Source organism: Ovis aries, chromosome 9 (assembly GCF_016772045.2).
Source record: "Ovis aries strain OAR_USU_Benz2616 breed Rambouillet chromosome 9, ARS-UI_Ramb_v3.0, whole genome shotgun sequence".
Lineage (NCBI taxonomy): Eukaryota > Metazoa > Chordata > Mammalia > Artiodactyla > Bovidae > Ovis > Ovis aries.
In genome coordinates this window covers 38,069,285-38,082,851 of record NC_056062.1, presented here as the reverse complement: position 1 = coordinate 38,082,851, position 13,567 = coordinate 38,069,285, and the positions used below count along the sequence as shown (strand labels likewise).

General features: G+C 36.7%; 1 protein-coding gene across 5 annotated transcripts in view; it reads left to right on the top strand.

The window, feature by feature from the left end:
• The window catches only part of TOX (thymocyte selection associated high mobility group box), a 309,096-nt gene that overhangs the window by 160,740 nt on the left and 134,789 nt on the right, over positions 1 to 13,567 (top strand). For all 5 annotated transcript variants that reach the window (XM_042254239.2, XM_042254237.2, XM_004011695.6 and 2 more), the window contains one exon: positions 1,582 to 1,824. In XM_042254239.2, the coding sequence (XP_042110173.1) occupies positions 1,582 to 1,824 (243 nt within the window). The remainder of the gene's footprint in view (positions 1 to 1,581; positions 1,825 to 13,567) is intronic.

The following is a 13,567-nucleotide window of genomic DNA, read 5'->3' as shown; positions in this document are numbered from 1 at the left end:
TCACACAAAGCACTAATATATTTTTCAGTCAGGAGACAAATATTGTAAACAGGAAAATTTGGAAACTTGGATTGAACTTATAGAGCTGGAGATTTTTTCTGTTAGCAGAACTTTAGATACTTAAGAAAAATTATCTGCAGAGATGAATCAAATCTTTCCCTCATACACCCCAGTCTGTAACCCACACATGCCTCTATGTGACCAGGTCTCCATGCCAGATGTTCCAAGTAGCTCTTCATTTAATCATGTCTTCTGACAAAACCTAAACAAATATATCAAAACTTGTACAACATTTAGCAAGTGCAACTTGAAGATTTTCTTTCTGTTAGACAAATAGACGCCATCTGGAAAAAATAACCCCAGGCGCTTGGAAGCAGGAGTATGCAGCTTATTGGCTGAACACGCCATGAATACCTTAGACTACTTTCTTTGGCTCCTACCCTCTGCCTGCTCATTTCAAATCTTGCACACTCCAGCAGGCGTGCTGCTGTCAGACAAGCGAGCCGTTGTTACCCACGCACTCAGACACTAGGAGGACTCGCTTACTTTGAAAGATAGACTTGCAAGAGTTATCTGGACCCACTTTGTTTCCTTCACATTATGGCACCTGCTCTCTAAAGACTGCTGACTCTCACTGTGTTCTGATATGAATTGGTAATATCATTTTACTAATCAGTTCCGTGTTTACCACATTCTATTTTTAAGCAGTAGTGTCCTCGCATGCTTTTTCCTTTCTTCTTTTCTGCCTCCCTTCCTGTTTTATCTAAAAGCTACTTTCTAAAAGGAAAAAGCCACTCATATGTTGCTACTTATTTTACTAATTGACTTTTATTCCTCAATTAGTATTATAGTGATATTCATGTTATTTTGCCTTTCATAATTAGCCGAACTGCATTTCAATGATTTTGAGTTTGTCATCTTCTAGAGGAAAATCAAATAAATGTAAATAGCCAGAAATCAAGAAAACCATCTTAATTTTTATTTTGATGGCATAATCTTCATGATAAAAATAACTTTTAATGTCATAGTCTTCATATGTCAAACTTTCTCTGCAACCATACTTACACAACATATTTAAGTTATAGCTTTACTAAGTTTTTGTCTTTTGTCAGTTGTGAGCTTGTAGCACTTCAAACCACAAAAGCAGTCACCTCAAAACTTCTGGAATTCATTTTATTACATCTCATGATCTGAGCAGTAGGGAGCCCTACGAAACATGTTTGATCAAATATTAATTTTATAAATTGCTTTTCCTTCCCCACAATTCCTATGAAAAAGGTATTCAGCTAGATTAAAACTGGAAAATTTTAATGGGACCTTTGAAATCTGTTTGAGCTCAGTTTCTTGGAAAAATAAAACTGCCTAATGGAAGCACTCTTTATACGAGAAGTGGTTATACCTTTGAGGCCATTTTCTTCCATTCATAATAGAGAATTTGCAACAGGATAATCTGAGTATTGGAAATGTCTGCCAGATCTTTAATGCTGCTTGTAATAATATCTGAAGGGGTCCTGTGTGCTTGTTCACCATGATGAGAAGAAGGGGATGGTAATTTGCACCAATATCACCTTGTCTTTTCAGTCCTACCCTGGCCCAAGCCTGGAAAGTGAAGACTTTAACATTCCTCCCATCACTCCTCCTTCCCTCCCTGATCACTCTCTGGTGCAGCTGAATGAGGTCGAACCTGGTTACCACTCTCTGTGTCACCCAATGAGCCATAATGGCCTGCTACCGTTTCATCCACAAAATATGGACCTACCTGAAATCACCGTCTCCAATATGCTGGGACAAGACGGAGCACTGCTTCCCAACTCCATTTCTGTGGTGAGTCTGCTTCTTGATTTGTGTTGGGGACCCCACACTGACAAGGTCTAAATTCATGAGAGGAGCTTTCAATCATCATAACGTGGCTTTCTGAAACTAGAATAGTTCTCAGCCATGGAAGATGTTCTCCATAAATCCTGTAAAATCCTAATACAGTTTTCCATCTTATATTTAAGTCAAGGCAAAATCAATTAACCACACGTTTAATCACTTATATTTATAACCCAAAGTACTAAATACTATTTGACACTGAATGTCCGGTAATGTGGTCAAACTGTCTTACTAGCTTTTATATAAAAATTATCATGAAGGTGCCATGTCTCATCTAGTGCAGGATTTCTCACCACAAGCAAGCAAGATGCCCCACTTCTTCTGGGAACGGCTATGAAGGTTGGTTTCACTCCTGTTTTCCGCTCTCAAATCCCACAAATTTATATAATCAGAAAGCAAGAAAACAATTTTCATCTTTATTTTGAAGGTATAATTTGAGTGATCAAAATTTATCTCCACTAAATGTTCCTTTGTTGTTACTCTGAATCTTCTAATGTTTGACACTTCTCAAATTTAGTAAGAATATGTATTGCCAGAAAACTAGCAAAACTTAAATTCTTAGCCCCTACCAAAAAGTCCAAGAGTCTGTATTTTTAACAAGCATCCTATGCTTGAGAATACGGACATCATAAAATCTTTCCTTCTGACTATTACGTCATTTAAAACATTAATAATTTATCTGTCTGTATCTCATGGAGTGAAAAATATAATCATCAGTATATGGCCAAGGGCAGAGCTTTCTACCATGTCATGAAACTCTCTGAGGTTAATAGAAACTTCTAATAAATGACAGGTGGGATGTTGAAGTCTTTACTTTGGTTCCATTGTTCAGTCACTTAACAGTCCAACCGTTTCTGTGGTCATTTTTGTAAGTCACTGAACAATGCTGCCATATTCCCAATGAACAAATCGATTAACTTGCTTATCTTATGTTGTTTCTGATAGGAAAGTGTTTGATGTTATTATCACTTATCTAAATCATTTGGATGTGTCTCCAACTTGAGTGACTTCACTGGAAGGTTTTGCTGTTAACCATGAACATAAAGTGGGGAGATGGAGAGTGGAAAGGAATCTATTTATAGTTTGGGGAATGAAGTCCTGAGCCTAATGCCACAGAGCGTGGTAGGATGTAGGATTCTCCGCAAAACTGGCAGCTAGCTGGTTGACTTGAAGGAGAGGACTTGTTCCCGGCACCAGCAGTAGCAAAAATCTCTACACTTGGTCTTGGTTTTTAGATGATATTACACTGTATAAATTTATCCTAAGAGTATTAGTGTGACTTCATAAAATGGAAGGTGGTTTTTTTTTTAGAAAATATGCTGTGTAAATCTGAATAATGTTTTACTTCAATATAGTGACCTTGAAAAATCATGTGCCTATTCCTCTTTGGGGCTAAGGTTCAGACCCAGTGCAGGAGCCAATAAGGCATCCAGCTCATGCTTTCTAGGCTCCCCTTTCACTGAGAAGAGGAGGAAGGATGAATATAGGGCAAGAAGTACCAGTTTTGTCCTCCTCACCTCTTCCTCGTGTGCTCATGAGGTTGGGCCATAGGAGGATAGTGGGATCCTCAGTTAGAGAGTTTTAGTCTCAAAACCCTTTTCGTTTCATATAATTTGACTTCTTAGCATTGCGAGGACTCGCCCAATTCACCATTCACTCTTTAAGAGATGAGTGTGTAACTTCAGTGTACACTCACCTGGAGTTTGCCTAGGTTTGCTGTTCTTGGTCACCCCATCCTCAACTGGCCCTAGTCCCACTCGTGAAGCACCACTATCTAGGCCCTTCCTCTACGGTGCTTCCCTCTTTGCTTATCATGAGCTTCTCTCATCCTAATTCTTCATGCTTCTTTCCACTTAGAAACTGGGCTTCCATGTTTTTCCCCTTAACATTGTGTTTGCACACTTTACAAGGCAGAGGGATCCTGTTCGGCCTAAACTAAGCAAGTGAAGCTCTGATGTACTATTCCAGTTCTTGGCACGTGAGTCTGTCAGGATTTTTCATAGGATGGTGAGACTTCCCAGTACCTCCAAACCGTATTCTGAGGTGGACATCTGCCCTGCCTCCTCACAATTATGCTTTAAGTTAAAAGCTGCTCTAACAAATCCACTTTTGGCAAGACTTAGGACAGGCTTCAGCACTGTCCAATACAACTCTCTGTGCTGATGGTTTTGTTATTATCCATGCCATCCAATAGCAAGAGTCATTGGCTATTGAACACTTTAAATGTCGCTAGCATGACTGAAGGACTAATTTTCATTTTATTTCATTTTAATTACATTTAATTACACTTAAGATAGCAACATGTGCCTAGTGGTTACTGTCCTGGACAGCATAAATCCAGTTAATTATGTTGATAGAACATTAAATCTATACTAAACTCATTTTTTAAGCCAGTGCGGTCTTGGAGAAAGTAGATTTGGAGGTGAAATTTGTTTTTATTTTATTTTATTTCATTTTGAAATTTGTTTTTAGAATTCTGTTTCAAGGTTTGGATCTCTGACTGTATTCCAACAGCCAGAGTCTGATGTACGGCAAAGTTGCAATAGAAACCTAATACAGTTGGAAAGATCGACTTTATTGGAGTTTGCTAATTCCTTTGAGAAACAAGGGGCCTCTCTAGTTCTTATTTTGAGCTAATATGTGTTTGGAACATCACTCAACAGTGTCTACATTTTAAATGCTTTCCCTGCTCTAAATGTTTTCAAGGGCTCAGATGATTGATAAGACACAGTCACTGTCCTTCAGGAGCTTGTAAACTATAGAAAAAGCATAACTAAGTATGAAACAATTTGAGTCAAATGTGAAGCAACTAGAGACAAGAGAAGGATAAACACAGTTTCACTGACTGTGGACCCAATAGGAATCCTACCTGGAAGAATTGTAGTCTCTGGCTTGGGTATTTTATAAACTTAGTGGAAAAGGTATGATGGCAAAGGTAGTTTTGATTTGGACAAACAGAGAGGAAAGGAAAGGCATCTAGGAGAGAGCATCTGAAAAGCAGGTTGGATACTGTAAGTGGGAAGATTTGACCAAAGGTTTCAAAAAGCACTCTAAGGACAGTGGACTTGATATGATGGATTCTAAGAAACCATTGGCTGTTTTCACTGAAGGCAAAAGCATTATGAAATCGGTGTCATAGGAATATCCTTCTGGCATCTCTCTGGAGGGACTGCAGTGGCAAGAAACTGGAGTTGTGTCGAGTCTGGGAGCCTGTTATCATAACTCAGGCAAGGAGTGTTGAGACTCAGGGTGGTGATGATGAGAACGGAAAGATGAGCTCATAAGCTGTTTGCACATCATTCCCATATTGGTGGATCTAAAGATGAACAGCCCTTCATATTGCCATGTTTTATATTTTAAAAACACCAAGCATTTTCTTCTCTGAAAGTAACTTTAGGTCTATATGATACTCTTTTCATGCGTGTTTGTATAAACTGACTAAAATTCTTTTCTAGCAACTTTGCTCATGTATAATGTGATTGATTGGTTTGCCAGTTGTTGACATACATGTAAGACATATGTATGAAGTGGAATAGTGTACAATTTAGGTCATCAGTGCTCATATAGGTGAGGAAATAATGGGTACAGAATCAGGATGTAAAAACATCCCACCTAGAAATTACAGGGCTCTTTCTGTAATTTCTCATCTCTTCTTTCAAGGTCTCCTAAAGTTTGGAAACAACTAATTAAAGCTAACACTTGTGAACTCTAAATAAATAATTACTTGCTGTAAATTTTTAAATCTCATGAATATGAGCCACCCTAGGTAGATTTATGTGTAGAATCAACTATCTGTGACTTTATTATACAAAAGCACTTCAGTTTTATTAAAGCTGAGCCTTTTGCTATTAGTACAATGCTCAGATCTTTCTTTAACATATAATTTTTTTTTATTGAAGGATAATTGCTTTACAGAATTTTGTTCTTTTCTGTCAAACTGCAACATGAATCAGACATAGGTATACATATATCCCTACACTTTTTAACTTCCCTCCCATCTCCCTCCCCATCCCACCCCTCTAGGTTGATATAGAGCCCCTGTTTGAGTTTCCTTAGCCATACAGCAAATTTCCTTAGGCTGTCTAATTTACACATGGCAATGTAAGTTTCCATGTTACTCTCTCCATCCATCTCACCCTCCCCTCCCCTCTCCTCGTGTCCATTAGTCTATTCTCTATGTCTGTTTCTCTACTGCTGCCCTGTAAGTAAATTCTTCAATACCATTCTTCTAGATTCCTTATATATGTGATAGAATATGGTATTTATCTTTCTCTTTCTGACTTACTTCACTCTGTATAATAGGTTATAGGTTCATCCACCTCATTAGAATGGACTCAAAGGCATTCCTTTTCATGGCTGAGTAATATTCCATGGAATATTCCATTCCACCACAACTTCTTTATCCATTCATCTGTTGGTGAACATCTAGGTTGCTTCCATGTTCTAGGTATTGTAAATAGTGCTGCAGTGAACAATAGGATATATGTGACTTTTTCAATTTTGGTTTCCTCAGGGTATATGCCTAGGAGTGGGATTGCTGGGTCATATGGTGGTTTTATTCCTAGTTTCTTAAGAAATCTCCATACCATCTTCCATAGTGGCTGTGTCAACTTACATTCCCACCAACAGTGCAAAAGCATTCCCTTTTCTCCACACCCTCTACAGCACTTATTGCTTATAGACTCTTTGATGATGGCCATTCTGACTGATGTAAGGTGATATCTCCTTGAAGTTTTGATTTGCATTTTCTAATAATGAGTGATGTTGAGCGTCTTTTCATGTGTTTGTTAGCCATCTTATGTCTTCTTTGGAAAAATCTCTGTTTAGGTCTTTTTCCCACTTTTTGATTGAGTTGTTTGCTTTTCTGGTATTGAGTTGTATGAGCTGCTTGTATATTTTACAAATTAATCCTTTGTCAGTTGTTTCATTTGCTATTATTTTCTCCCATTCTAAGGGTTGTCTTTTCTACTTATTTATAGTTTCCATTGCTGTGCAAAAGCTTTCAAGTTTAATCAGGTCCCACTTGTTTACTTTTATTTTTATTTCCGTTACTCTAGGAGATGGGTCATAGAGGATCTTGCTTTGATTTATGTCATCGAGTATTCTGCCTATGTTTTCCTCTAAGAGTTTTATAGTTTCTGGTCTTACATTTAGGTCTTTAATCCATTTTGTGTTTATTTTTGTGTATGGTGTTAAGAAGTGTTCTAAGTTCATTCTTTTACATGTAGCTGTCCAGGTTTCCCAGCACCATTTATTGAAGAGGCTGTCTTTGACCCATTGTATATTCTTGCCTCCTCTGTCAAAAATAAGGTACCCCTAGGTGCGTGGGTTTATTTCTGGGCTTTCTATCTTGTTCCATTGGTCTATATTTCTGTTTTTGTGTCATTACCATACTGTCTTGATGACTATAGCTTTGTAGTATAATCTGAAGTCAAGAAGATTGATTCCTCCAACTCCATTCTTCTTTCTTAAGACTGCTTTGGCTATTCGGGGTCTTTTGTGTTTCCATATGAACTGTGACATTTTTTGTTGTAGTTCTGTGAAAAATGTTGTTGGTCATTTGATAGGGATCGGATTGAATCTGTAGATTGTCTTTGGTAATATAGTCATTTTTATAACATTGATTCCTCCTACCCAAGAACTCTCCATCTGTTTATGTCATCTTTCATTTCTTTTATTATTGTCTTATAATTTTATGTGTACAGTTCTTTTGTCTCTTTAGGTAAGTTTATTCCTAGATATTTAATTCTTTTTGTTGCAATGGTGAATGGGATTAATTCCTTAATTTCTCTTTCTGATTTTTCATTGTTAGTATATAGAAATGCAAGTGATTTCTGTGTATTGATTTTGTATCCTGCAACTTTGCTAATTCATTGATGAGCTCTAGTAATTTTCTGATAATATCTTTAGGGTTTTCTATGTACAGTATCATGTCATCTGCAAACCGAGAGCTTTACTTCTTTTCCAATCTGGATTCCTTTTATTTCCTTTTCTTCTCTGATTTCTGTAACTAGGACTTCAAGAACTATGTTGGACAATAGTGGGGAAAGTGGACAGCTTTGTCTTGTTCTTGATCTTGGGAGGAATGCTTTCAATTTTTCACCATTTAGAATAATGTTTGCTGTAGGCTTATCATATATGGCCTTTACTATGTTGAGGTAGGTTTCTTCTGTGCCCATTTTTTGAAGAATTTTAATCATAAATGGGTGCTGAATTTTGTCAAAGGCTTTTTCTACATCTATTGAGATGATCATATGTTTTTCAACTTTTAATTTATTAATATGGTGTATCACATTGATTGATTTGCATATATTGAAGAATCCTTGCATCCCTGGGATAAACCCAACTTGATCATGGTGTATGAGCTTTTTGATGTGTTGCTGAATTCTGTTTGCTAAAATTTTGTTGAGGATTTTTACATCTGTGTTCATCAGTGATATTGGCCTGTAGTTCTCTTTTTTGTATTGTCTCTGTCTGGTTTTGGTATCAAGACGATAATGGCCTCATAGCATGAGTTTGGAAGTGTTCCTTTCTCTGCAATTTTTGAAAGAATTTTAGAAGGATAGGCATTAGCTCTTCTCTAAATGTTTGATAAAATTCTCCTGTGAAGCCATCTGGTCCTGGGCTTTTGTTTTTTGGGAGATTTTTGATCACAGCTTCAATTTCAGTGCTTGTAATTGGATTGTTCATAATTTCTATTTCTTCCTGGTCCAGTCTTGAAAGATTGAACTTTTCTAGGAATCTGTCCATTTCTTCCAAGTTATCCATTTTCATGCCATATAGTTGTTCATAACAGTCTCTTATCCTTCTTTGCATTTCTACATTGTCTGCCATAACCTCTGCTTTTTCATCTCTAATTTTGTTGATTTGATTCTTCTCTCTTTTTTTCTTGATGAGTCTGGCCAAAAAGATTTGTCAATTTTGTTTCTCTTCTCAAAGAACAAGCTTTTAGTTTTATTAAAACTAAATAATCTTTACTGTTTGTTTACTGTTGACATTACTGTTGTTTCTTTCATTTTCATGTATTTCTGCTCAGATCCTTATGATTTCTTTCCTTCTACTAATTTTGGGGGTTTTCTGTTCTTCTTTTTCCAGTTGTTTTAGGTGTCAAGTCAGGTTGTCTATTTGAGGTTTTTCTTGTTTCTTGAGGTAGGATTCTATTGTTATAAACTTCCTGCTTAGAACTGCTTTTGCTACATCCCATAGGTTTTGAGTTGTCATGTTTTCATTGGTATTTGTTTCTAGAAATTTATTGATTTCCCGTTTAATTTCTTCAGTAACCTGTTGGTTATTTAGAAACGTATTGTTTAATCTCCATGTGTTTGTGTTTCTTACAGGTTTTTTTCTTGTAATTGATATCTAGTCTCCTAGCATTGTGGTTGGAGAAGATGCTTGATCTGATTTCAGTTTTCTTAAATTTACTGAGGTTTTATTTGTGACCCAAGATGTGGTCCTGGAGAATGTTCCATGGGCACTTGAGAAGTAGGTGTATTCTTCTGCATTTGTATGGACTGTCCTGAAGATATCAATAAGATCCATCTCATCTAATGTATCATTTAAGACTTGTGTTTTCTTATTTATTTTCTGTTTTGGTGATCTGTCCATTGGTGTGAATGGGGTGTTAAAGTCTCTTACAATTACTGTGTTACTGTCAGTTTCTCTTTTTATGTCTGTCAGTGTTTGTCATGTATTGAGGTGCTCCTATGTTGGATGCATGGATATTTACAATGTTATATCTTCCTCTTGGATTGATCCCTTGATCATTATGTAGTGTCCTTCCTTATCTCTTGTAACCTTCTCTATTTTAAGGTCTATTTTGTCTGATATGAGGATTGCTACTCCAGCTTTCTTTTGCTTCCCATTTGCATGGAATATATTTTTCCATCCCCTCACTTTCAGTCTATATGTTTCTTTAGGTCTGAAGTGAGTTTCTTGTAGATAGCATATATATGGGTCTTGTTTTGTATCCATTCAGCCAGTCTGTGTCTTTTGGTTGGAACATTTAACCTATTTACATTTAAAGTAATTATTGATATGCATGTTCCTATTGCCGTTTTCTTAACTGTTTGAGGTTGATTTTTCCTTCTCTTGTATTTCTTGACTACATAAGTCCCTTTAACATTTGTTGTCAAGCTGGTTTGGTGGTACTGGATTCTCTTAACTTTTGCTCGTCTGAAAAGCTTTTTATTTCTCCATCAATTTTGAATGAGATCTTTGCCGGGTACAGTAATCTTGGTTGTATATTTTTTCCCTTTCAATACTTTAAATATATCCTGAATATGGTGCTCAGATCTTTGTGTTAGTATTTTCACATGATGGAATTTTAGAATTTGAATGGATCAAAAAGGTGAAAATATTTAGTTCTCATTTAGATACTGTATATACTTTAGTGGTTACTATATTATTTAACATATATGCACTATTATATGTTATATATGTTGCTGTTTTATGTAATACATAATGTTTTTTGGAAATAGATTTTAAATGTTCTTATATCTATCTGTTTTTTATCTCTGCTGGCAATGTAAGTGATACAGTTTTACTGATTCTAAGCATTTCCAACAAATGTCTAATATATTAGATGTAAAAAATTTAGTTCATAATTAGAAGTCAGTATCTGAGTATTACTATCCAATAGTATGAAAAATGGAGGTTCAGAGTAGTTAAGTGACTTGCTCAATAGCTCAGCCAATGAATACTCTGGCTTCCTTATGTGAAAAACAAGGGTAATGATCGTCTTTATCTTGTGGAGTGAAGTGAATATTTAAGAATTGCTTAGATCATTGGTTGGCACACAGCATTATTATGTAAGTTTTCTAAATAAAATATGAAAAGCAAGAATGTTTATGTATAACTCCTTTGGAGAAGTTAAAATATATGAGAGAGAAGATTTTTCAAATGAGCTATTTATACTTAAATCCTTAATCTTCTTCACATCTGTCCAAAAAAAAAGCAATAAGCCTGCCATCACCACAACGTCTTTACTTTCTACTGAGTGTCCTTATACATCATTGTGATTAACCCTGGTGTCTTTTGACCACAAGATGTCTTTTGACCTCCTCAGTTCAAATCTTGGCACAATAACATACCAGCTATGTGACACTGAGGAACTTGCATAACCTTTCTGTGCCTCAGTTGCTTTACCTATAAAATAGAGATAAGACACTTACTCTCATATTGTTGTGAGCATTAAAGTAATTAATATCTATGAATTTAGTGCCTGTCAAACAGTCGGCACTACATATATTCGGTGGAATCCCTTTTTGATAAAAATGTCACTAGGGTAGAATATCTAGCTTGCCTTCTGAAACTTGCCATAAACATATACAGGGGTGAAGCATACATAAGGTGAATTTTTCCTTCCTTCCCCAATTTCCCACTACTTCCCTTTTGTATATTCTTGCCTGTGCCAATTTTATGTGTTAGTAGTCAGTCTGGACTCTGGCAAAAAGTTAGATTTCTGGCACTTGAGAAAAGATTCCATTTTCTTAAAAGTCCATATTTTCCAAGACCAGGTTATAAAAGAGTGTAGAATTTCTATTAGTATATACTTTCAAATAAGTGCCAACTAGTTCTGATTTTCTAGGTCCAAGTTAAATAGTCATTCATGACCCAGTGTGCAAGAGTTCCATTTTTCTCAAAGTTCCCTTGAGTTATTTTGATAGTGGGTGATTGACCAGCCTGTGCTTTTCCAGGAGTGAATCTGGTTAGAAGAGCACTGGAGTGAGAGTCGGAAGGCCAGGCCCTGCCTGGGGTAAGCTTGCTAACCATGGACGATTCACTGTGCCTTAGCAGGGTTGGGATAGATCAGGCGGAGCCAAGGGAGGCCAGAACAGAATCCGCCAGAACCAGAGTGCTCTTACTCATCTCACTTGTTCCCATTTCCTGTAAAAAATGCCCTTGAACCTAGGATTCTACCCCCCAAGAAAAAGGAAAATCACAGGACTAGTTGAGTTCTGAGATCCTTTGCAGGGCTGACATTTTCCTGTGATTCATTCTCTGTCGACCACACAACTGTGATCCAGAGTTGCAACTCACTCAGCTTGTCACTTTAGTTAGTTAGTCATTTTTCCCACCATCGCATGGGCTTTCTCGGTGCTTTACCCATACCCTCACCCTAAAGCCACATCGATTATTAAGCTACTTGAACTTATTGGACAGAACATTTCTTTTGGCTGGAAAATATTGTTATGCCATTAAGAAGAAAGTGATGCTGTTTTCATGTTGTTATATAGAAACTACAGAGTTGTTTGGAGAGAAAGGTAGAATAAGAAAATGTCCATATTAAGTATTCATGGTCTCAGAAAAATCCCTTGATTCCTGCAAACTGAAATCAGGAGCCTCTCCTTTCCCCCTTCATCCTGGCACCCTCACTGCTGGGTTTCACCATAGGCTGGTGGAAGGCAAAATGCAACCTTGTATAAAGTCATTCAAGGCTCCTGCCTGGCCCGTATGTGGCGATTGCTTGTTCTTTGTGCAGGCAACAGAAGCTCTTTCATACAAAGAAACATCGTGCAAAGTTTTAGAATGGCCTCACAGAAAGGATTCATTTAGAACCTGGGCTTTTTGTAGAGCATGGTTCCTAATGACATAGTATAGAAAATTTACAATGAGCAAAGCAACAAAGGAGATTTCAGTTTCTTTGAATACTTCAAATTTCCAGTTCTGGAGTTTAAAATGGAAAAAGATGTTAAAAGGCAATAAAATTGGGGGGTTTATTTCCCAAATGCCTTATTTTTTCCAGGCAACAAAAGCAAGCATGATGTATATACTCAGATTTATTGTCTTTTGAAGCTTTCAGTCTGGCACACTTTGCATTCAGAGGCCACTGCACGGCTGTTTTGCCAACCATCACTTCAGTAGGTGCTGTGCAGGACACATGCAACTAAAGCAGGGGTGCCCCTCTGGGTCTGTAGGGAGTGCGGTACACCAAGGAAGTCCACTGTATTAGAGCAGCATGAATTGCTAATATGTTGCCATTATGGAAAGGACCACTGGCATATTGAATAATGTAGCTTTCAAAGCCAAGCAGAAAATGTGATTACACACAATTTGATTGCTGTTTTTAAAATAAATATTTTCAAAATCAGGAGATATTTTATTTCACGTAATGCATAAAGTGTGTAATAGTGGACTGGAGCTAAGTAAGTATCTTTTAGGACATGAAGGAGTTGATGATGTCAGCCCCATTTAGACATGAAATAATAGAAGCATTAGTTTAAAATGGAATGGATGTCACCCTGGATATTTTCTTTCTTAAAAAAAAAAATAGGAGCAGAAAAGCAGTAAAAAATGATTTTGCCCACTTTGACAGAAGAAAAAAGACAAAGAATGATTACTTAGCATTATGCCACAATTCATCAAAAGTTTAGCTATTTCAGCCATTTTTCCACAAATTATCCTTTTTTGAAATTATTAAACCATTGTAACAACTGTGAAAAATGGGCAGGTTTTTCATTCTTATTTTTGACCATATGTAATAATAAAAGTGTGTGGTTTGGGTTTTTTTTAATGTCAAATTCCTAATAAGGCTAAAAATGAGCATTGTTTGTAGTTAGTTGGTAAGCTCCACTTAAGCCCTTTCTTTGCTCAAAACAGACTCTACTTTGAATATGGTATTGATAAGAAATTCCGTGAACTCAGTATGCTAATGATTTGGGACTATATTTTAGCTCTGGAGAAGGAAATGGCA